We start from the raw sequence: 26168 nt of genomic DNA, 5'->3' as shown, positions 1-26168 counted from the left end.
CCAACCAAAAATACTTACAAACATACATACAAAGTCTCTTTCGAAATTATATATTTGATATTTGTCAATGTTAATGTTTATTTATCGCACATTTATAGTTTGGCTATTTCCATATATTATCCTTTTACTAAATTAGATTGAGGCGGGAAATAACGGTGCAGAATACGTAAAATACATACATATTATTTATGAGATAAATTGAGTTAAAATGGTTATATAATAGATTACTATTATTAAGCTAAGCAGCATATCTCTGTGGTAGCATTAAGCACCGAGAGGTCACTGGGTTCTAGCTTAACTCGATTGAAAAGAGTTTATTCTGAGTACAATCTATAGTGCTGCTAGCCAGACTTGTATATTTGTGGTTCCGTATCGATCGTATTCTATCAGAGTTTGCCCATTTATTTATTTCATTACAGAAAAGGTGACTCCATTAAATTGACAAAAACCATCATACCCGCTATGTTTAATATCATAGATGTCGCACAGGAGCAAAACCCGTTATAACATTATTGAAATTAAATTAAATAAAAATTATAAACTTAAGTTTAATTTGTGAGTTTAATACCTTTACCATAACCGTATTTATCAGCCAAACTCAAGTGGGTAGTATTCAATAGAAATATGTACTTCAATATCTAACTGTAGAGTTGGAAATTTCCGCGAAACACACTCACACACCCACATCGTCAGCGACAAATTCAGAGATGCTATTACGATAAAGCAAATTAAGTTCGACGCCTGGTTCTACAACCTGCCATAGTCTGGAACACATGTGAAGTCTCCCTCGTGGTGAACTTATACGGCGAGCGTAGTACATAATAGTCGGGCTTTTGTACGAGATGGCGAAAATGCGATAAAGATTTGTTAAGACCTGTAATATTATATCAACGAATCCGATTAACCGATAATTTAACACTTCCAATGGAAACTCACGCACAACGATTGCCATTAAAATTTGCTTAAAACTCTCGTTTCATTCATATTCGAGCAGTATCTATCATGAAACTTCTCGATTGAGAAAAATTGCAATTGACTTCAAAATTTTGGACTTTAAAGTATAACATTTAATCATATATTTTTCTTATATGTACAATTGAAATATTTCTTGTTATAATTTCACTGATTTTTTTCTGAACATATCTAAACATTGGATCAGTATCTCTAATTCGTCGATAGTCGTTAAACAACTCCGCAGTTCATAAACGGTTCCTCCGGTCGGTTTTAATTGAGACGTGCTGTCTTTGTCAGAGATTCGACATAAGTCGACCGGGAAATCGGTTTATTTTATTTTTCTTTCGGAGCACAGAAGATGCCGCCGAGAAATCGCAAGCCATTGTATTCGAATTCAATTGCTGAAAGTGTCTTAGATATTTTAAAAGTCACGTTGTAGTTGAACGACTTCTGTTCATTTATAATTTCCAACAATGATTTGAGATCATTCAAAATCAAATAAAGCTATATAATATATTGTTAATTTGTAATTAAACTTTGCGACATTCATTTGACGCTGCACTGAACTGTCTAGATGAAATGCTGTGGTTTGGAATACGACGTCATCACGGTTTCGGATTGTGGTTTTACTTCAGGTCGATCTCTTCTTCCCACGTATAAATGTATTTTGTGTACTTTTAACGAGACATTCAATTTGCAACAAGTTTAAGCAAGGATTATATGTGAAAGGAAAAACTTTTATTCAAATACATGTTGTATATTGAAACAGTTTGATAAATGAAATATTCAATTTTTGTTCATATATGTAGAAGCTAAAGCAATAGAAGAAATTTTATTTTATGCTATTTATATGTATAAATATATTTTATTCGTTCAAATATTATAAACAATATACTAATATAGCATGTCAATTTGGATACGGTGATGTTTATTTCGTCGTGAAAATTTGATTGATACGTGAACGATTTGTCCAATCAAATCTCGCCGGCACGGTCCAGCGGATAAACACACTTTTACCGGAAACGGAAAACCGGGGAAAAATAACATTCACATACATACAGGCACATATAAACATACATATATACGAATGAAGCTTTGATAGCAAGCGGCCTTCAGACGATGACCAGAGAAACGAGTGGGGCCAGACGAAAACAAAAGGGGAAAAGCTCGCATATAGCAGGAAAAATCCATACGCGGGTAATTTAGCGCACGTAACGCTCAATCCAGACCAACGCAGGCTGCAAGTTGAGGAGCGAAAGGGATGCCATCTATGGAGGTTTCCAGACACGTCCACCATCAAATATAACATCTCCCTTCTCGGCAACGCAAAAAATATCATTGCTTTATTACGAACAACGTACACACAGACGAATAAAAAAAGTTACGTAATATCGGCAAAGAAAACCCTATATAAAGTTCGCGTTGTCCCCGTAGGATGAAAATTGAGAAACAGACAGACCAAGCACTACCCCGGTGGTCCGCGTGCAATCGGTGGGGGTGGTTTTTATGATCGCAGATATGAAGGGATTCAAAATTGAGTTTTCCGAGGGATGTAGATTGCCCTTCGCTTTCGTACACGCGCTGGACACAAACGAAGTCTCGGAACGAGGATACATAAAAACGAAGATAGGTAAATTAGGTACCTTTCTTCATACCAGAAAAAGGAAAATGCCATAAAAATACAATATTTCCAGTTTATTATTACAACTACCTTTCCATCCGAAATTATATTACCCGTAATAACATATTAAATATGAATTTTCAATCATTATTTGGGTTAAATCTTCGCCATCGGATAATACAGTAATTTATATGCGTGTACGTTTGTGTGTCGTTAAATTCGTTTGCTACATTTACGTAATGTCACTATAAATCACACGTTTTTATTTGTTTGACCTCTCGATTATTGGATTTTGCATGATTTATACGACGTCCGCTTCGGGAATATGATGGCTTTTCGCTTTTATCCTTTTTAATTGCGAAACTGAAGCTAGGATCGGAAAAAACCCCGTAAATAATAATGCTGCATCGATGCAAAATGAACGCGCAAAATGTAGCCTAGCAAAAATATTATATTTATTTCGAATGTCCATTTGATTGAAAAATTTATTGTTTGTCTACAGAGGTGTACTGCTTCAGGGGAGAGGACAATATGAAGAAGCTATTCAGAGTTTCGAGAGAGCCATCCACTTCAGACCATCTTTGGCATGTAAGTATCGACTTCTGTCATTTATTACATTCTTCTAGATTCTAAAATGTTTACCCTAAATTCTTTAGTTGAAATTTTTTCACTTGAATTTGAAACGGCTATACGATGCCAATTAAGTCATCAAGAGTGGGAAAGATCTCGAGCAGTAATATAATACGCAAGTCGCAAGTTAATTAAAGTTTATTCGGTTTATTGTGAACCAATCAAACAATCTAAAGGTTGTGCAGACTCTTTTAGGTCGAAAATGATCCTTAAGACTATCGCCGTAATGAGCATCTACGACCCCGTAGGCGGTAGAAGTGACAGCGAGATAAACAGAAACAAAAAGAGAGACAGAAGAAAGGGGCATTAATGCTAAACGAAAAGTTATGTTATCCTCAGATAGCTGCGCTACATTACCCTCCCTTCCCCTAGGGCTACACCACCCGTCCGCCCCATTTTTACAAGCAAATCCTATATAGTAGGGCGGCTAGATTAAGAACAAAATGTCTAGACTGATTTTTTCTTCTTGCACGGTTCAGTAAAAGCGTTAATTTGATCCATAAATATACAATTGTATTATCCATCTCATTGCCAAAGAGTCTTTCTGTGTACTATACCTACTTGCTATTTAATGGTATTTCCGCAATAAACTTTTCCAGTGCATAACTTCTCGGACAAATCATAAAAAGTGTCGTTAGTTATTCGAAAACTTGTTTGTGTGACGTACAATTTTTTTTGTTTATTGAGATACAACAATGTGTTTGTCGCTCATTTCCTCGCGAACTTTTCCACGAGAGTTGTTTCGCATTATCACTGGTCGATGATAAAGGCACGGTCCGTTACAGAAACAACTTTTTCCTCCTTTTTGGCCATTTCATTCGTCGAGAGAAAAAGATTTTTGCAACATTTTACAAACGCGACGATGAAGCGCAAAACGAAAAAAATGTATAGAAGGCCATCATGGAAAGAAACAACGACTTTTAAAAAAAAAAAAACGTAAGTCTCTCAAGGAAATTTTAAAATTGTCTTCTAAAATAGCCGCATTGAATGATGTACGTTTTGGAAACCTGACGAATATTAAACGGAAGCTGATGCTTGGATTTTTGAAAGAGCCATTTGTGCGTAAAAGTGCAGAAAAATACACTGGACCATTATTATTCCCTTCAACGATTCCCTCTGAAGCGAATCTACTGAAACAGGCCGTCTGAGGAGGGGTGGGAAGAAACCATCGCCTTTATTCGTAGCAACTTTGCACATTCTCTCCAAGAAATATTTTTAAAACTGGCCAAAGTCGTGCGCTTCCCCGGGAAAACTTTGCCGCAGTTCTCTTATCCACCTACCCTTAATTCTCTCTCTTTCTCTCGCTATACTGTTATATTTTTTGAAACTGTACATCTTGAGAAAAATATGGAAAATGTAAGGCTTTAAACTTTGCACAGTCGCAAGTGCTCGGTCATTAACCTAATTAAAATTGAAGTGTGTATAATATTTTAGTGATACCAAACCCAAAGTGTGTGGTGTTGAAATTTTTGAGTGCGCTGATATTGCTTTTGACATATTGAGACGTTTCATCCGGTAAAATTAGGAACAAACTTCATCTTTCGGCACACGTGATGTTTCCCAAAGCAAATAAGGGAAAGTTTTTGCGATTCTTTACGCGAAAACTTCACCAATGTTCAATTTGGAAATTTTACACGGAAAATTTGAGCAAATATCCACTGCACGGAGTGAAAAGTTTGAGAACGTCACGGAGTAAAAAAATACGCCCGCGGAAGAAATCTAATAATTTTGAAAAACTTCGAAAATTAAACCACTTTGTCAGGGGGAGAAGTCTTGACGAAATCTCGAAAAATTCGAAGTCAACCGCTCGCAGCTACGAAGCATCATCGAATTTCTCACACGAAAAGTTCTAACACAATTTACGTATGGATAATACTTCAAGTGTGTGAATTTATTGAGTTTATATAATGTTATAATATATTATACATACGTATATATTATATTTTATTTTAATAAACATATACCAGTATCTTCACAGGTTACCCCAGTATGACACTATGGCCAGATAATAAATATATATACATAAACAAGAATATACATATGTACACTTATGTATATATGAGCCGCTTTATTTGAAAATGGCATAAGTTCACTTTTTTTCATATGGAGAAAAATATCGCAAAACACTAAATATGATGTTTTGCGTTTAACAATATTTAAAAATATGGGGCCCTGTAATACGTTCATTCTGCTTTTCCGAGATTCTGGACATATCAAATTAAAAGAAGCTGCAACAATTTGTGAATTATTTCAAACAGAAATAGTGTTTTTGGAACTGAAAATTGGACTTCCGCCACTTTCAAATATAACGGGTGGACATTCTTCAAGTTGTTATGGCCACTCCCAACCATTATATATTATATGTATGTATAAATAGAGGGCTATCGGCGGTGGATCATTATCGCTTAGTATAGCAGTGTTCATTTAACACTAGCTTGGTGATGTGCTAATCACCACACACTACCGGCAGTCCCTCTTCATATTGGATTTAATAAAAAGGAAAGTACAATCAAAGGAAAGGAATGATCATTATTTACAACCACCATTCACACATTTCTCCAACGGAATTCACGTACAAAAAGCATATATTTTGAATTTTTGATTTGCTTATATTTAATTCACATGCTACTCAAAATATTTAAAGAAACAAAAAAATAAAGAAGAAAATAAAAAACGGTGAAAATTAAAAATTAAACAAAATTCGATTGGTTTAAATTAAACTAAAAGTGATAAAATATGTATGTATCTTCAACTAGAATTTATATATTTCTATAAATGAAAAATACATACATACATATGTACAGAGATGAATATAACATTCATCTTTAAATAATTCTTTAGATGTTGTGCTCTATCCTAAATCCAATGTTTCATCTCTTTCTATGTTGTCAATTTATTTCTGCCTATTTCCATTTATATTTTACAATATTTTTTATCAGTTTCATAATTTACATCATTTTTATCAGAAGCTTCGAGCCTCTACATCAAATATATAATTTCGAAAGAGACTTTGAAAGTATGTAAGAAAATATGTAATGTTGGTTCGTAAATCCTTGACGTCATCGAACAAATGAATATTCAAATAGATTTAAATAAAATAAAACTATTCAAATAAATTTAATAAAATGTTTACTATTAGATTGGCTATGTTTAAGAGGTTTATATTACAAATACCGAGCGAAGCCGGGTAAAAACACTAGTATTCTATATTTAATCTATGTATGTATTTAATTACAACATCGTATATAAATCGAGTGCCTTTGCTTATCTATCATAATTGGTATCTCCAAAATATGCATTAACATTTAATCTCACTTAATGAGGAGTTAAATATTTTTAGCTAACACATAAGTTATAATAGATAATTTCAGGGTAAATCTTGAGATTTTAAATGTAATAATGACAAACGGAATCAAATTCAATTCGTTTAGTACAATCTTTGGTAGTTTTAACATTTGATCCATATTTTCAAAGACCGTCTTTCAAAAACTAGGCATCCTATTGTTAATCCGATCAAATATTACTATATTAACATGTGTTACAGTGGCGTACGTGAACATGGGCATGTCCCTGGCAGCTACAGGGCGGTGCGCGGCTGCAGGCAGCATCTTAGCCAGGGGCGCTCGTCTCGAAGGAGCAGGGGTACGAGATGCGCGCTCGCACGCCGCTGCACGTGCAGCAGCACTCCAGCAATTGGGCGCCCTGCACGCAGCACAGGAGCGTCCAAGGCGAGCCCTCCAGGCATACCACGCGGCCATCAAAGCCGCCCCTCCTGACTATCATCCACAGGTAATCACAGCGACGCCATTTAGATAAAATCACACACACACACATATGTACAAACATACACCTAATATCAACAATTGTCTAAGAGACGCCCACCAAAACTTGCTAATTACTTGGAAGTTTGCAAAGTTCGCAGAACTTCCGCCGGTCGAGAAGGTTGCAAACGCAATTCAAATATTTAACTAGTGTCGTAATCAAACATTTCAAACTTAGTATAGACATGCCTTTGAATCAACGCTATACACAACATCGCTTATACTAGTACTCACATACATATACTATTTACAAATAATAATATGACGAACCTTAGTCTAGATTTACAATACTTAGATTTATTTTCAATCGCAGAAGCTGTACGCTTTGATGAGCGAATCACTATCAAGACTTCAAAAGTGGGCTGAAGCTGAACGATACCGAAGGGCGGCATTAGCAGCGGCCCCCTATAGTAAAACTACCCCTGTTCATGGACTAAGACCAGCGGTAAGAATCGAAACATTTCTTTCATACTCATATGATCTTTGTATTTATGTATAAAAGACTAAGATCCGGGCCGCACCGGGTGACGAAAACAACTTGGTCATTGATTCTGTTGCGCGACCAGATCAAATGTACGCAGTTGTATGGATTATGCCACACCGGGTAGCTCACTGGCTGCCCAAGCCATAAAATCACCCAACCAGTGATACAGGTTGCCAGCGTTCAGTCTGGTCACGGTGATTTTATTGGTTGGTGACAGCAACCTCTCTTAAAATGTGCAGCGTTATAATTCCACACACAGTGATTAGTCGCCGGCGACTAAATAGGGAACAACTATGAACACGTGTGACTGTATCGTCACATATTGAAAGCACACTGAAGAGAACGACACAGCACGTCTTCGTGGCTTCCAGCCAAGGAAGGTCGTTCCCATTTCATTGTTAATTCGAACGGCCTTATTAGTTTCTTCTATATTTCTTAAAATATGGAAATAACCGTTATCGATCATTGTCAAGCCTATGTCAATACAAAGATAAAATATCGCTGAAAAAATTCCAGAGGGTGATTTTTGGGACTGCGTGCCTCAGGAATGGTGCTTGTGTTTTTTCTGCACGTGCCGCGTGCCTCTCAGTGTATTTTAACATTATCGGTATCAGTATACATATTTGTGGTTGCTTTTTGCTGCCCAAGTTGAGTGACCACGAACAACTACATTTGGGCAACAAATTAGCCAGCAGCATAGCTCGATCGTTAAGCTTCTGTCTAATACCGAGAGGCGCCGGATTTGATCCCATGAGCTGACCTCGATTGAAAATAATTTTTTTGCGTATATCTGTTGTGCTGCTGGTGAGACCTGGATATTTGTGACTCCAGGTCGATCGTTTTGTATAATTTTCTCTGATTTCATTGTTGAAACAATTCCCGATTAAAAATTGGCAAAAAACCTTCCTCCTACTACTATTTGAGTATGATTAATGTACAATAAAATTGATATACAATTCATATATGTCTCGTAAATTTGCGAGTTTTCAGTGTCTTGTAATTCAGCGACTTTTATTATAAAAATGCTGTATGTTTGCCAGGAAGGCGCATTGTGATTTACCAGTAAGGCCTTCCTGGTATAAAATGTAATAAAAAAAAAGTTGCTTAAAAGACCAAGTTGCTTGAAAGTCACCCAGTGTGGTCCGGCTCTAAGAGTCAATCCGTACAACTGTACGTACGTCACAGTGATAGTGTGCATGCGCAGCCTGTCAACTGACAGTTCCTTTGTAAGAATGCGTGCACTAATAAATATTATGAAGTATTTTTATATGAATATTTTATTTTCAATGTGAATCGAGTATTGGAATTGAAATATTATTAATCTCTTCTTCGATTCTTACTATAATTGGATGTTGAAAATTTATTTATATTCGCACTTTATTTAATTTCGTTATCCAATTTCCGAGAAGTTGGATAATGCAAATCGAACGAGCTTACAAATTAAGCACACGTGCCTTCGTTATGTACGCCGGCAAGGAATTTATTAAGTGCTATTATTGCTTTTAAACGAGAAATTGATGCGAAGGCTCATTTTTAAGCGACTATCACAACGAAAGCAAATCGTATATATTATATGTATGTGTATATATTATATGTATATATTATATGTTTATATATTATATGTATGTGTATGTATTCTTACATTCCCGTATTTTTAGATTATTAATTTTGCATTTAAAGGCATTAAACATCGAAATTTTATCTCAATACGGCTGTTCTCGTTTGATTGAAAATTATATTTAAAGCAACTATTTATTGCTCGGGTTGAATTGTAAATAGCGACGTGTTTGCCTTATTAAATACTTTTAAATTCAGAAAAAATTCTAATGAAAATACTTTCTTCAACAAAATATTCAAGTATATAACGAAATAACTTGTTTCGTCGAAAACTTTTTAACTATTTCATTTACGGAACAAATTTTAATTTTATAACAGTTATGAAATACTTGTATTTACAATAAGTACATTTACAAATATCTATCGAACCCATTACAACTCAACCCGACATTTTCAACCATTCATACAATATTTAGCGTAATGATTTCACTAATTTTTGAAAACTGTGCAATTTTTTTCATTTTATTAGGCTTTGGCGATTTTGATTATTATTTTCATGTTGACGCATTCATAAGACACGATGCAAATATATTTATATATATTATAAATGTGGCTTAATCATAATTTACCAGCAGCTAAAGAGATAAGAATCAGGCTTTGTGAGAACTTACCAAAGTGATTCAGAATGGCAATGATTTGTTGCGTATTATCTTCAAGCACCAGGACTTGAGTGTTTCAAAAATATATTTAAATAAATTATTGAAAAATCATAATATATATTGATAAACATATCGATAAACCTAATGGGAAAATTGTGTCGTATGAAATAAACGTGAAATAAAGAAAATCATCTATTTACAAACCACTTTTATTTGAACAATGCCCTGATTCTTAAGCGAATCTATTTATCTCGACGAAACTTTCGAAAAAGTGGGTTTTTTTCACACATGTTTTCAGAACATATTCGATTTTTTTACAATAAAAAAAAAGCTCAATATTCAACTATTGCAGTCTAATTGGGTCGGTTATGATAAGTTTTGACTGAATTCACAGTCACCGTTTTACAAGAAATGCGTTTTACCATACAGAGAGTGCCCAGCTTTTTTCATGTTCCTGTGATTATTTTAAAAACAAAAGACTTTTGAGAGCTTTCTTGGGTATATTCTTATAATTTGAACACAAAAAATGTTGAAAAAAATTATGAATGTTCAGAAATATAAGCAGGCCAAAATATCATATTTTTATCCATTATGTCATTTACTCGAAACACTAAATTTAACTTTTTAAAACTTGCCTTTGTGTAATAGAAAACCATTATGCTGGATGCCAACTGTCCAGTTAAAAATGTGGCTTAATTTAAAATAATTCAAAATCTGCGAAGTTAATTATTGTAATTATGTAGCTATAAAAATCATTTTATCATGTATTAAATGTCGAATAATATAAAAAAATTCCAAGAAATGAAAAAAATAGCTGCTGAAGCTAGGCCGTCATTCCATGGCAGATATCATCCTCAAACTGGGCGTTGAGAGTGGCGCGTTCTGAATTCTCCCTCGCATCTGTGTGGCAAGTAAACAAGGGACTTTTCGCGAAAATAATTATTTCTGTTGATATTGATCAATGTTTTTATTTCGTAATGACATATGTAATTCGAACCATAGAGGTTTTGATGACGGATGTATAAAATACGAAGACCCTACATTCAATATACATATTTGGAGAAATAAAATAAAATATTAAAATGATATTAAATCAATATAATTATAATGATCCATCATAAACTCAAATTAAAACTCAAAAAATATTAACTAAATCCACTTATTTTTATGAATAAAGGTCTATAAAGCCTAAAAAGACCTATAAAGCTTAGATATGAGCCGTTATAATGGCATGGCATGAAATTTCGAGAAACATCTCGCAAAATATTAAATAAAATGTTTAACAATATTTAAAAATACTGGTGGCCCGCCATTAGTTCTGCTTTACCTGGGATTCTGGACATATCGAATTAAAATAAGTGACAACAATTTGTGAATTATGTAAGTTAAACAGAAGTAGTGTTTTTGGAACTGGAAATTGGTCTTCCGTCACTTTCAAATATATGTATATGGATTTACATACAAAAAGCATATACTCTTTTTTGACTAAGATATACTGGAAAATAGAATTGCGAAAATTTGGTAAGTAGAATCCTAAACGTAAATTAATTTGGGCTTATAAATTAGAAAATACAATGTTTACATGAATAATTCAACAGATCCAAACTAAATCCATTCTGTTAGCAATGCCGCATTCCGTGCTAATATTAATGTAGATCGAATCGATACCATAAAAAGTATGTGTTTCTATTTTCGTATGATGTAACTGTGTGACTATAATGAAAAATAGGCATGATGTGACAAATGCGCGTTAGAAAAAGGCATAAACCGCCTATTGCAAAGTCGCATAATGAGATATTTTCGGTATAATAGGTGATCGCGTATCGTTTCCCATACATATTCGCCGTTCGCATTTATCATTAGTCGACATCAAAGAATAACAGCTTTAAAAACTGTAGCAATTTCGGGCTAATGTCGCGTTATTACAGCTGTCGTCGAGTTTCGTGAGACCATTACGTGAACAAAAATTCATTTACGCCACAAACATAATACACACATACCTAGGGGAGGGGGGTGGAAATCGTCGTTAATTTCAAGCAATAGAAATGAGCCCGAATTGATTTCGGAATAAAAGGAAGCCAGAGTGCGGGTAGGGAAACGTATGAAAATTTAAATCACGTAATCGGGAAACGCTATTTTAAATCGCACATCCCCGTATGCTCGTTCGCAATTCACCATTGTTTCGAATGATCACGTAGCGAGACCGCGCAGCCAGAACTCTTTAATTTCCTGAACACGAAATATCTTTCCGCTGAAACATCTGAAAGCGTTCTGTTGCGCGATATACGAACTCGAACATTGTCGTTATTAAGGTTTCAGTTTTATGACCGAATTACACACACGTTCGTTTATATATACATGTGTGTAAAAGCTCGCATGGCGTCGCGTTGCCTAACAAATGTAATTTCCGAACGCCTATTTTATATCCGATACACGCGCGGTTTCCGGCTCCTCGCTCCACTATGTATGTAATGAAAGCTTTCGATATTGTTCGCGACTCGTTTCTACATATTATGTATATTATATCAGTGGGTATGTGCTTTATACATCTAATGTATCAAAGTCTCTTTGAGCGTCGTTTCAGTTATCGATTTGGATAAAGTTGAAAATGTTCGAAAACGTAAATTCATACTTTAATTTTGTATAAGAAAACTCTTACGTAACTTGAATTGACTCGTACTGAAAATTTCGAACGAAATTTTCCGGCCAAAAGTAACTTTTAGGTACGTCAAAGTCTGTTTATTACCATCGCACATAACTGTATAATATTTCACTTCAATGTTTATAAACAATTATAATAAAACCATAAAAGTGAAGTGCGTGTGAAGTTTTCGAGTAGTATCATTATTAATGTTAGCCGGAAAGTTTTATATCAATAAATTTTATTATAATACGATTACTAGAAAGTATATCATTCGATATTTGAGTAGAAATATTTATTCAATTTAATGTAATTCAACTAACCAGCGACGTGGACTGGTGATTAGCATACTATGCTTTCGAGCAGAGTGGTCACGGGTTCGAGTTCTACTAGAGTCTTGCTGGCCAGATCTTGGTTTGTGACTCCAGGTTGATGGTTTCTTATCAGACCTTGCCATTTTTTATGATTTTTATTGAAACGCTTCCTGTAAAAATTGGCATCTCCTTCCCTATCTCTCTTGCTAATCTCAAGTTTTTCAGAGTCTTGAAATTCACCAATTTAATTACAAAATGCTGCAAAAAATTCTCGATATATGTCACTGTGGATGTTTGTATGAATTCGCATTGTATAATTGACTGTGTTGTGTGTGTATAATTGCACTCGTCGTTTTGTTGCAATGTGTAAAGGCGAGTGTTCTATTAAAATAAAAAAATCGACTTTGTAAAAAAATTACTAACAATTTTGAGATAAATTTAATTTTCACTTAAAATATACGTTTTTAACTTTTTTCGTAAATTTCATTACGGGATTACCCCAAAGCTACACCTATGGCCAACATACATACATATGTATGTACTTTAAATTGATAATATTATTATGAATTTAAAATTGAATTAAATTAATGGTGAAATGCAAACTTTGGCAGGAAATAATCGATTTCGAGTCACATATGTATGTACATATGTATATCGAAGGTCTGGCCAGCAGCACTGGATAAGGCCCGTGACGAACCAATTGTTAGAATTATACGCTTAATATAATACTGAGCTATGTTGCTGGTTTAGTTGAATTATGTAAACTTGATTAATACAAATCTTATTAATTATATTGATATATAATATTCATGTAATCTTGTTTTTGTTTTCCATGAAGTGTTTTATAATTATTCAATACGCGAAAAATAAATAATATTCTTTTAAAGTAAAGAAAATTCGTTGAGTAAAAACGCCCAAAAGCGTAGATTTCATACATTCATGTTTTTCAATATTCAAATTAATATTTTGATATGTACTCGAGCGTAGCAAAAGGCGCATTTTCCCAAACTGATTTTTAGTAGCATTTTGCATAATTTATGCTTCAAAAAGTCGTTATTATTATTAAATTCGTCAGTTTTATGCTGAAAAAGTACGCTTAAGTAAATTCTGAAGTTTATTAAATATTATTTTTTCATTTTAATTCACAGCGTTACTTCTTTTTTATGTGATGTATTTTTTATTATTTTTAAAATAGAAATAAAAGCAGGTTGGATCTTTTAATCAAATCTTTGTAAAAATGTCTATATAAAAGGCATATAATTAAACGCAAGGAAAGCTCGGCGGTCGTGCGGCACGAAAATATATGAATTAGTTTCTTTCATTACAAGAACCGTAGAAGGAAATTGGTGTATTTTTCAAGCGTCCCAATTTATAACCGAGCAACAATAGAACCTCTATTTGTATTTGGATACAGGGAATATATTACATACCATCAATTTCCATCAAGTTTTCCACAGTATTAGTGAAAAGGTCGCAATTTATTCGAGAGCCGAATTAAAAAAAAGGAGATTACGTCGGACGAGTGGTTTACGTGCACGCACCTACCCGTTGCTAATACCTGAAAACGTTCATTTTTTTCGCATAGAATTTTATTAAAGTAAAACGTAGATTTCGACTTCTGAAGACGGACCATATATCACTCCAGCTTTTTATGATTTAATGTCGCTGATAAAAAAGAACTTCAATTTTGTTGAAAATCTTGAGTTGAGAGCCAAATATGTACTTTAAAGTAGAAATAATTTGGAAAGGCGAAACGTGACTTCATTAAAAGTACATTAGACGTAGTAGGTAATGTGTATCTTTCTGAGGAAACTGTTTCTTTGGGAGAAAATGAAGCTTTATGAAAAAACTTAAAACTTTTGCACATACACGAAATCATAATAAATTTTAAGGCTTTGTACTTAATTTCGAAGTATCTGAAAGAAAGAATATATAAAATAGTACGTAAAACTCAAATACGAGTTCCAATTCTGCAGTCAAAGGAAATTACGACATTGTTACTATCGAAGCTGGAAGTGTCTACTTAAGCCTTCCGCCTGATGATGGGAAAAATGCCCAAGGGAGAAAAATTATTCGTAATTTACGTTCATTATCATAACAGCTTTAAGATTAGCATCGCTCTCGTTAGGAAAAACAAATAGACACCATTTCCGTATTATGCTGATAATAAATATAATTACGAGATCTCATGTTATGCTATTTCTTTATGCCCTCTTCTTCGTCACGATACTTTTTATGTAACTTAAAATATCGATCGAAAAACTGAACATCATATTCATTTAAGTTACGAACGTATCGTGACATGACACGATAGAGGATAATTTGCGTTAGAAAATGACACATAAACTTGTTCAGTCATTATGACTAAAATGTGTGCAGCATAAAAAAGTAGTAGCGATAAAAGTTACTTCATAATAAACGTAATGTATTAGTTTTATTTTACAAATTTGCATACACTAATGTTTTTTATTTGATTTTTGTCATTTCAGAGAGGGAGAGTGAAGCTTGCAGAAGTTCGTTATAGAAGATCACTACTTTCGATAGGCGGATTCTTGGAAAAGTCCAAACGATCGAGAAGAGACTTTTTATGGCATTCCAAAAGACTTTTGTTAGGTAAGCTTTAAATTATTTATATCAAATACCATTGTATCCATCGTCATGCTACCACTATATTATAGTCTTCGGGGGGAAATAGATTTAATTTAATGGAAATTCAATTTCTATAACGTTGCAGCGAAAAGTGTCGCTCTTCTACGTCCACGTTAGTATATGCGAAACTTTGTGTTTATATCTTTTGTTTGCGATTGTTGTCGTGTCGTTTGTTTTTGACCTCTTACGAAAAGCTCTCGTTTGAGTGCTTTCTTTATTGTCTCGATATCGCCGTGCTGACGGATCGATAGGGCCATACGAAAACTTGGAATGGCTCGCTTCAGACAATTTGCATCATCAATTCGCGGAATGGCCATCTCACGAGAACACACTACCCAACTGCAATAAAATGCGAAAACTTTAAATTTTCACAGACTACCTTCCCCCCAGGTCGCACATACGTTCTCTCGACCAATCTTCTCAGTGGTGGTGCGCGATAGATGGTTCGCTCCTTTTATACATGTATCTAAATAATATTTTTTTCTCCGTTTTTCACCCGTATTCAACCCCTCTCGCGGGGCACGTGATTTAACGCGGATACGTACGATCCGGTCACGATGAGAAAACTTTTCCGGGTAAGAAAAAGTTATGGTGGATGCGGCGGCCAACGCGTACAAGTCTTATAGGCTAAAGCAACCAATCACGGTGTAAACTTTCGTAGCGACCTAATACTCCCTTAAGTCCTCCTTAATTGAGATAAGTTCCTTATTGGTATCGTTCCGGCAGGAGGGCCACACACAACAAATGAGGAGACGAACGCTATCTGCTCTCACCAGACACGAATTTTCCGTTTTTGTATATATTTTTTTAGCCTCTGCCTTCCATAATCACAATTTGGCCAAAAGAGCTTTGTATTATATAGATAAAAAATATTTAATTTATTTTAATGATACCATACCATGTAAAAAGGCTCTTAAAAATAATTTTATTGCAGCTCAGTAGTATAAATTTAAACTCCTATTACATTTTTTTAATCTGTTGTTCTTTTGGTTCATTAAAATTGAATGTCAGACATTGAAGTAAGTGTTGGGAAATTCTTTTAAGTAACTTTAAGCTTTGTGAAAGCTCTTCAGTTGGGATTGTTAGAGAAGCCTCGCGCTAATGCGGAGGATTTCGACGGCGTTACACAGCATGGTGGATTTATTATTGCTCTTTGTCTAGTGTCACAATTACAACTGATTTGTTGTGCCACTGACCATTTGACCATTATTGTCAAAATGGCAATTGCCCGTTGAAAACCTTCCCATTTGTGGGTCGAAGCGAGACAGCAACTATGTACGTATGTGATGGGTACGAAAGTGTATCGAAAAATTTACAAACGTTTCTTCGTTTACATAGCAACGGTAATAAATTCGCTTCGTAACGAAGCCTTTGAAAAATCGAATTATTTAAAAAGCGACCGTTGAGTAACGACCAAATTTTCTCTCGTAAATAGTTACAATTTATCCGCCGGAAAAACATCGCTTTGTTGTAACGGCGCGCGAGAGGTACCTCCCCGCCGTACGGATCGAATCTATTCCATTAGACACGACAATAAATGTCTTTCTGGTCGGACGAGCTTAATGTTTTCACGATAATGAAATTTTGCTTTGTTCATGGTTAATGATGACGCTCCGGAGAGTTCCATCTTCAAAAGATAATGAAAATCGGACGAGTCAATGCTTGAGTGCATTCTGAAAAAAAATTAAATCAATTCATAAAAGCTTTCTTTCATGTCAAAAAATTACTCGATAACCGCATTTGAAGAGGGAATGTTTTCATTCGTTTCATGTTGTTTATAAAAATAAAATTCTTGTATTTTTATGTAATCATATAACATACATGTATAATATATATGTAGATAAACATATGTACATACATATTGAAAATAAGTCAATGGCCTATTTACCTACATCTAATAAAATAATTCACTAAATTCTCTAATCAAGACAAAGTTTTTTAATGTTTGTAAATCAAATTTACAACTCGACAACTTGATATCTGAAATAGATAATTAATTACATAAACTGAGCAACTAAAAAATCACGGTTTTGATTTGATTTTTAAATTCTTTTTATTATTACGAGATTATGTTCACAATACATCTTATATCTATTTTAATAGCTACTGATCTACTGATAATTTTCTATTTTACAGTTTGGTTAGTAATCATAGTATTATATTATTCTAATGTTAATCTACAGCATAATAGGAAAAAGAGCTCAAAAACCTATTTAAAATCCTTATAAATGCTCATAATACATCTAATACATAATATTAATTAAAGACTCACTAAAGTCGATGACCTAAAGCAGATTGTGTTTAGGTAATCTGTGTTTATACCTGAAGGGTATATATAGACATTTTGTTGTAATCACCGAGACTCTTCACAAGTGTGTCAGTATGGTTATTATTGTTTCTTTCATAGAATCTACTGGTTAGTTTGTTAGTAATGTCTGTAACAAATGGAATATTGTATATGGCATGCAGTTTTTTCAAGTTAGTATATATGGGTGTATTATAAATTATTTTTAGGGATTTATTTTGTATTACTTGGAGCTTGGAAAGGTTAGTATTCGAGGCGCTATTCCATACAGGTGAAGCCATAGGTTAATAATGGTAATATGAGCGCGCGATATAATTTTATTTTATTTTGAGTTGATAAAGAACTATGGCGATTAAATATTGGATATATTGAGGATATACCCCGCATCGCCTTGCATTTCGCTCCCTCAATGTGAGGTGCCCATCTCATTCTTTTATCGAACGTTATGTCCTAAATATTTTATTACTGACTGCCATTTCAGACTTTCTCCAGAGGGGTTTTCAGATCTGAAGTAGGCTTATGTTTTCTAACACTAACGAATATGGCGTCTCTTTTGGTTTGATTAATTTGAATTTTCCACTTAGTGAAGTGTTCAGTCATTGTTTTAATTGCAAATTCAAGATTTTTAAGAATAGTGTCTGGTTTTTTGCTACTTGTGAAGCAAGCGGTATCATCTGCATATAGAGCTATGTGACAGTTTTTTGGAATAGGTATGTCATTTATATATATGGAGAACAAGAGTACGGTTTTGAGTAACTAGAATGTAGACTAATCAATCTGTATTATAAGTTTGACATAATTAATTCAAAGATGATAATATTTTTTACTTTATCTATGTTTTTAGTTTGCTCTTGTTAATTATCGTTATCGTTTAAATATATTTCAGTAATTATCGTTCAAATATATTTCAGTAATTATCGTTTAAATATATTATAATTATCGTTTAAATATATTTCAGTTTTTTGCCTTTAGCTGTCTACTCATAATCTAGTATTGATTCGCCCAAATTTAGTATAAAAATCAGGTCTTTTTCAATTCAATGTGATAAAAAAAAAAATTTTCCAATTCAATGAGATAGAAAAGTGATCTTTATAAACGTGGGGAAATGAAAAACTGGCGAAATAAACCCATAATATCACGGGAAAAAAGAGACGTTATATTCCAAATTGGCGTTAGTCCACTTAACTTCATATCGAGATATGTCACGCAAAACATTAAATATAATGTTTTGCGTTTAACAATATTTAAAAATACTGGTGGTCTGTAATACGATTATTCCGCTTTTCCAAAATGATGGACATATCGAATAAAATAAATTAATACTAATTTGTTAATTAAGTCAAACAGAAATATTGTTTTTGGAACTGAAAATTGGACTTTGGCTCAAATTAGTAAAAAATATATATTGTATAATATGTATGTGTGTATATATATATTTTTTTTCTTTTAAAGTTAATTATTTATAAGGATTTTAAAGCAATAAACATCACAATAAATACATCTGACTATTGATTCCAATACTGAATTTGTGAAGATATTTTAATTAAGTATAATATGATATGAGTGGAATATTATACATTTAGTTTAATGTTCAAATAAATAAAACGAAATGGCTATTATCGAAGGAAATGTAAACGTAGTATGTCAAAGATTTATTGCATACAAACATATACATATGTACATAGATGTATAAGAAAGTACGTATACGTGTTATTTTATGCCGAAATTGGTAAAAAATATTTGTTTGTCAGCATCGCTCGAAATTGCTCGTTTTATTACTCACGAAACAATTTTCTTCCTATGAAAGCGAAAAAAAGCTTTTCTCTTTTCGTTCAGTCGGTTAAATTGTTGTTCGAACGGAAAACTGTTTAGATAAATTGGTTAACAGTTTGAACTGGCGACATTTTTGCGCGGAAACACTTTTCGCTTTTAAAGTGCTCTATTCGTTTTGCGGCTTTCCTTTTAAAACTTGTTATAAAACAAATTCAAACCCATACTTATATATATTATGTATATATGTATCTATCAACATTTGTGATAGTTAACTGTAGTTTACAATTTAATTTTCTTTTCTTTTAAATATATGAGCCGTTATATTTGGAAGTGGTGGAAGTCTAAGTCTAAAAACACTACTCCTGTTTGACTTAATTGACAAACTGCTATCACTTATTTTAATTCGATATGTCCAGAATCTCGGATAAAGCAGAATAAACGTATCACAGGCCAACAATATTTTTAAATATTGTTTAATGCTTTGCAAAATATTTCTCGAAATTAAGAAATGTGTAGGCTCATATGTATGCACATTTATATTCTACAGTCATACCAACTCCACATTTAACAAAAATTTAAAGCCCTCGTTTAACGAACAAGTATCACGATGGTCAAAATTAAAAAAAAAAAGCAGCACCGACCAAAAGAGCGAACTTTTCATTAAAAACATTTCACTCGAGCTTCAAATAAATTTAAAAAAAAAACCATCGCAATGAATTGTGAGCAACACCTGTACACGTGGCCGAGATTGGGGACTTTGTGGAGTTTCACTTAAAAGCCGGATGCGTTGCCGCCGCGATGTGATTTATCGGCGAAAACTTTTATGATTTTGCGTAGATTGTGCCCGCAAAACGAGGGGGCGCCAACAGTCAGGCGGTGGCCGGGGGGCGGCGCGTCGTAAATCAAGCCCTACGGTAAACACACGCATACCGCGACACTGTTGAGCTGCGGAATGCCCTTGCAAATACCATGCTCATATGGTCTCCTATGCTAAATTTGATTGTTGACTTCGCAAATTGATCTCGAGCCACGAACGTACATTATAACCGAGAAGATTTGTTGAAATAAGGAGCAATTCTGAAACTATTCTTCAGGTTGCAGAACGCAGTATATATACATACATATATACATGACTGACAAACTTATGAGGACTATTTTTTTAAAATGCAAAAATACCATGTGTGCCTATAAAAACGTTATAGGCCCGGTGAGGACAATTAACATTTTTTACATATTTTAACTTTATTTATGTACGAAGTAATAATAGATGAAGTTTTGGGATCATGCGAAAATTTTAACTCGAGATTTTGACTGCTTCCAACCTCAGAATCGATCACTGATTACGCTTTCATGATATGTAAAAATGTGTGGGGGTGTGTTTGTGTGTCTGTTCCGTTACTATGTGTGTCTGTGTATTTTTTGAACAGCGTTAGTTCTATCTAACTGAAACTAGTCCTATCGAACTGATCGGTTTTTGAAATGATAATAATCATTACAATTATTTTCAAATTTTTGCTCACCGCTCAATGAATCAAACATTTTTTTTACATGTAATAATTTTACATATAAATTTTATACACCCATATTTTTAAAATATTTTTTTGCTATTAGTGTTTAAGTGAAATTGTCTACATATAATTACTCGCATAAACACTAATAGCAAAAAAATATTTTAAAAATATGGGTGTATAAAATTTATATGTAAAATTATTACATGTAAAAAAAATGTTTGATTCATTGAGCGGTGAGCAAAAATTTGAAAATAATTGTAATGATTATTATCATTTCAAAAACCGATTAGTGAAATTGTCTACATATAATTACTCGCATAATGTCATCAAGAAAGTACACACATTTTTCAATAGAAATTTCATGTCCAATAATAATAATAATAACTCAAATGGTGCAACATTATATAAGGTACAGACTTACATACATATACATATAATATGTACATATTTACAACCCGTTTCTGGACAAAGGACTTGTATTCCTGCATTACTTATACGTAGTTTAAATATATACAGGAATGAAATACATTAAATAATACAGTATATACCAATAGTGCAGTGAACCAATCAGGTCAGTTATAGTATACACAAAAGCACAAACTGACAAACGAACTAGTTTGTTCATGCACAAACTTATAGTCATAAATGTTAGTATTCTCGATTGTTTATCCCATCTTCTTTGTATATACGCTTACCCTGGGTTGCAATATAATATATTTATCTACATATATATTAAAACGGACGGGATATATGTATGTTTGTTTGTGACTTTATGTATGTATGTATGGTCGAGTGCATCAACAAGTATGGAGATTTCAAAAAAGCAAATTTTTGAATACCAGGGATATATAATGTGTACATATGTTATGCGTAGGGATGTGGCGTGACAAACGATCGTGTCGAGGAGACGCGGGATAACGTGGAAGTGAGGACTTGAGCGTCAGACATATGCTCCTGGTATTGATCGCCTGAGTTGGAACGGGTGACGTCAGCGTCAGATGCGCGGGAGCGTACACACAAACACACCCATTCACGAAGACACACACATTCACTCATCATTTCGATGCGGGCGAACGGCGGGCATCGATGAGCGCTCAAACTATTAATACGCGCGCGCGCCTATAAATTACCTTACACTATTTTATATACATATATATAAATTATTTTTATATACATATATAAATTGGCAAACTCTGATACGAAAGGATCTACTTGGAGTCACCAATATCTAAGTCTGACCGGCAGTATTAAAGATTAGCACGGAATCGAACCCGGTAACCTCTCGGTGCTAAACATAAACGCAACCACCGAGCCATACTTCTGGCTCTTGAACTAAAACCGATAGTTCGTGTATAAACAAACTAGTATGATCATGAATGCACTGAAGTGAACACTTGGACTGTACTATATACAATTATACAAGATTCAAAAATAGTTATCTTGGAAGTTTATCCAAATACAATAATTCTATTGACGCATTTATTCATTAGGTGTATCTGTATGAAAAATTTTAATCTTGATTTAATTCAGATATTCATTTTATAATGAAAGCATTTTCCCAGCTATACATTTTGATTTAAATGTTTGTATGTATATGTATAGGTATAAAGGTACGCACCAAAAGACGCCCCATTGCACGTAACTTCCTCCTTTGAGCCATTGCACCTGAGGGCGAACTGAGACAGGCGAACAACGGCATGCGAGAAGCTCTATTGTGTAACGCGAAAGCCTCCTCTCCCAGTTGGCTCCAGAATTCCCGTAATAGATGTAAAACGGGAGGATTTCAGTTACATCGCACCGGATTTGAGACACAAACTCCAAATAGAAATTTCCACTAAATCCCCGCTTGAATTATCTCAGTTTTATTCGCCGCGCGCAAAAGATACCGACAAAATCGACACCCTCCACTTCAACCCTCGTACATTACATAATAAACTAGGAAAAGAATCTCGCAAGAAATAAAATACGGATTCCGTCGGAAAATTCGCGAAGATTGCGTGAATGAAATTTTCACATCACGTACCAACTGATCATAATAATTACCTTGTTTGAATTTGTGTAAAATTATAGCCTCTTTATATTAAAATTTACTTAAATCATTACAAGCTATTTTTACTTGGCATATTATAAATATTTATATATTATACATAATATCTACATACATAAATTATTATATATATATATATAAAGACGGTAATCTGTGTGTGTGTGTGTGTCCTAACTAACCGAACAAAATTAATCGATAAAAAGCCTAAACTTTGTATAAATTCATTCGCGGTATCGAACCGGTCACCTATCAAACACAAATATTCTCTATATAGGTATATTCAAGTTGGGAGTTAACCGATTACGCCATGGTCCAATTTCAAATTGTCCTTTTTTTTAAACATTAATTGAAAATTTTAATTTTCGCCATTTAAAAATACGTTATTATAATAATTTTATTTAGCGAGTTTTTGAACCATTTTTTGTTTTGTTTTAATATTAAGCAATTACATATATTTTTTAATTATATTTTGACGATATTCGTAAAATAAAATTGATTTCATTTTTCGCGGGCATGCGGCGGGTATTGATCCTGGATCCCATTAATTCTAAGGTGTTGGTGCAATCACGCGCGAATCAATCCGAAAGCACCCGTTGAAATTTCAACGGGAATAAAACTAGTCTAATATATATGTATACATAATTTCGTTAAGTCGTTTTACTAATTTAATACTTATACCATTATGATTACGCAGAGTTTTTAAATGGAAAATAACGAGGAAAAACATAAGCTACTTATGTATACATATAATGCCCTATGACTCAAACAACAGACTCTAATTGTACAAAATGGGGTGGAATATAACATGCAAGCAAATTTCGGACAGAAAATATTTTTGGAATGTCGGAATTTTCATTCAAGTAAAAATAAATAATGCAAAAAATAATACATGAAGAATATAAAAACATAAATTGCATAATTTTTTTACGAAATTCATCTCATCCCACATATGTATTTCAAATAATTTCATCCACACATCTCCCGTGTAGCCTTCCTTGCACCTTTTTATATTACCTCGGGTATCAAAATAACGTCCCACGTTCATTTTCGATAGGAATTAGAAGCTGGAAAGTCTAATTTTAAATAAATCAATTATTATTCACTTATATTATATAAATATAAAATGCTGACATTATTAACATCATCATGTTTTTCCAAATTTTTCCATCATTGAAAAGATCAACCGGCTGCTGAATTAATTTGATCGGGATCGCGTATTGAAGCTCTCTATCTTCCTCTTGTTACCACCACACCATCAATCACGACAAATCGCTTGAAAAGACCTTACTCTCTTCTTGAAGAATTCTTAAAAAATAAAAATAAACTTTATAGTAAATACTTCGGGCTAACACATGATAAGTTGAAGGAATACTATCTGGTTCTTCATTTTCGTTTCTTGGGATTTGTTCCGAATAGCGAGCTGACCCAATCAACTTGCATTCCAAATAAGCATAATTCACTGTTTTCATGCTCCTGAAGTTTCATATAATCAATGTTTAAGGCTTCACAATAGTAAAAATTGCATATTTACATACATTCATCAAAAAAGTCTTCATAAATGTATTCAATATATGTATGTAGTTCAAATGTACACATATGTATTTGCATGCTTTACATTTAAATCCGATCCAATATAATTTTTAGATACACCTTTATGAGGTGAAAGCACTTACTCTGTACTAAACCAGCAAAGTTTATTACTGGCATAAGATTTTTTTTAATAATAACATCTGTTGATTTCCTTATAATAAACAGACAAGAAAGAATGTCTCGTTCTCTATTTAGCAATATAAATAAATAAAATAGAATGCACAAACAGAAAAATATATATGTGAGATTCTAATATTGTTTCGAGTGTATTTGGTTTATTATTACAGCGAACGACCTCGTATATATTTACGACCCCCAAAACCAATATAAGCATTAGTGATTAGCACGAATAAATGTCGAGCATTATTATAAGCGCGTTCACTTTTACGTTACGTTTTTAGAGATTTCGGTCGCCACGGTACATCGACTTATGCGATACATTTTTTTATCACCACACTGGTGATGGGGAGGAAGAGGGGTCCAGAGGCCATAATGCGATTTGGGTCATGAAAAGCCATGAAAGCATTACAAGCATCAGTTTATGCGTCGTAACGTTGCGAACAAACGAGCGGGACATTCGCACACATGCACAATGTGTATTGCATACACGTATTTATATATTTCCTGGCAGGGTCGGATCCGGCAATTAGGTGTGCACACGGCGAGCCGTTACGCGACAAAAGCCCTCGACTGGAAAAATTATGATCGACCGTTAACGAGTTAAGTGCCAGTCGGCCTGGTAAGCAGAAACCTCTCTCCTGCACCAGATCAAGACGAATGGCCGATTTATACTTTTCGGAAATGTACCATAAACACTTAGTTGCCACCCCCTTCGCTCTGTTTGGGGTTTCCATTTTTTTATCAGCGTGTGTAACGCGTTTTTTATATACGCTGGCGTTGTAATGATATATTTGAGGGGTGTAAATAACAGCGAGTTCGGCCCTTATCGCTCGCCTCTCGTAATAGGCTGTCCTTAAAATGAAAATAGCTAGCTGCATTTGATTATATCTTAATTAACTTACACGTATTGATGTTTTCGTTTATTTTTCAGGAGATTTAATCAAAGCGCAGAGTCACAATATCAAACTGGCCAAGAGAGAGGTGTTCAAAGAAGAACAAGCTAGGATTTATTCGGCGTTTGGAGAGCTTGATATGCTCATATCGAATTGCAGGTAAAATATTTTAAATTTTATACAGAACTCGGTGAAAAAATGTATAAATATAATTGTACATGTATTATTTGTGTTTTTTCAGAACTATGGAGGCTCCAAAATCGTGTTGTACGTAATGAGAGGGCCGGGACGCCAAATGACGCATCTGTAACCGAATTATGTCTGGCGTCTTATGAATATATATTTTTTATTTCGCCGTTTATTAAAAAAGAAAATATATAAACACATATATATGTATGTATAATATATTATAATTGTTTAAAAAGTTCACATTGCGAAATTTTTAAATATTGCAAACATAAGTATGATGGATTTGTTGTGTCAACTTTGGTTTTCTCTTCAATATACATATAAATGTATGATAATTATTTTTAAAATAAAGATTTTATAAGATACACTCGACTTGATGGCTTCCATGTGTATTATAAATACAATTAAAA

The 26168-nt window shown here is 33.7% G+C and overlaps 1 protein-coding gene across 1 annotated transcript in view; it reads left to right on the top strand.

Annotated features, from left to right (window-relative positions):
* LOC143909138 (protein O-mannosyl-transferase Tmtc2-like) overlaps positions 1-25844 on the top strand; it is a 236039-nt gene extending 210195 nt beyond the window's left edge. The window contains exons 8-13 of the mRNA XM_077427039.1: positions 3078-3163; positions 6750-6994; positions 7340-7471; positions 15171-15294; positions 25608-25728; positions 25811-25844. Coding sequence (XP_077283165.1) covers positions 3078-3163; positions 6750-6994; positions 7340-7471; positions 15171-15294; positions 25608-25728; positions 25811-25844 — 742 coding nt within the window. The remainder of the gene's footprint in view (positions 1-3077; positions 3164-6749; positions 6995-7339; positions 7472-15170; positions 15295-25607; positions 25729-25810) is intronic.
* Positions 25845-26168: the final 324 nt, after the last annotated feature.

Source organism: Arctopsyche grandis, chromosome 3, assembly GCF_051622035.1.
Source record: "Arctopsyche grandis isolate Sample6627 chromosome 3, ASM5162203v2, whole genome shotgun sequence".
Lineage (NCBI taxonomy): Eukaryota > Metazoa > Arthropoda > Insecta > Trichoptera > Hydropsychidae > Arctopsyche > Arctopsyche grandis.
Note: the sequence above shows the minus strand (reverse complement) of the source record. Positions and strands in the feature narration are given on the sequence as shown.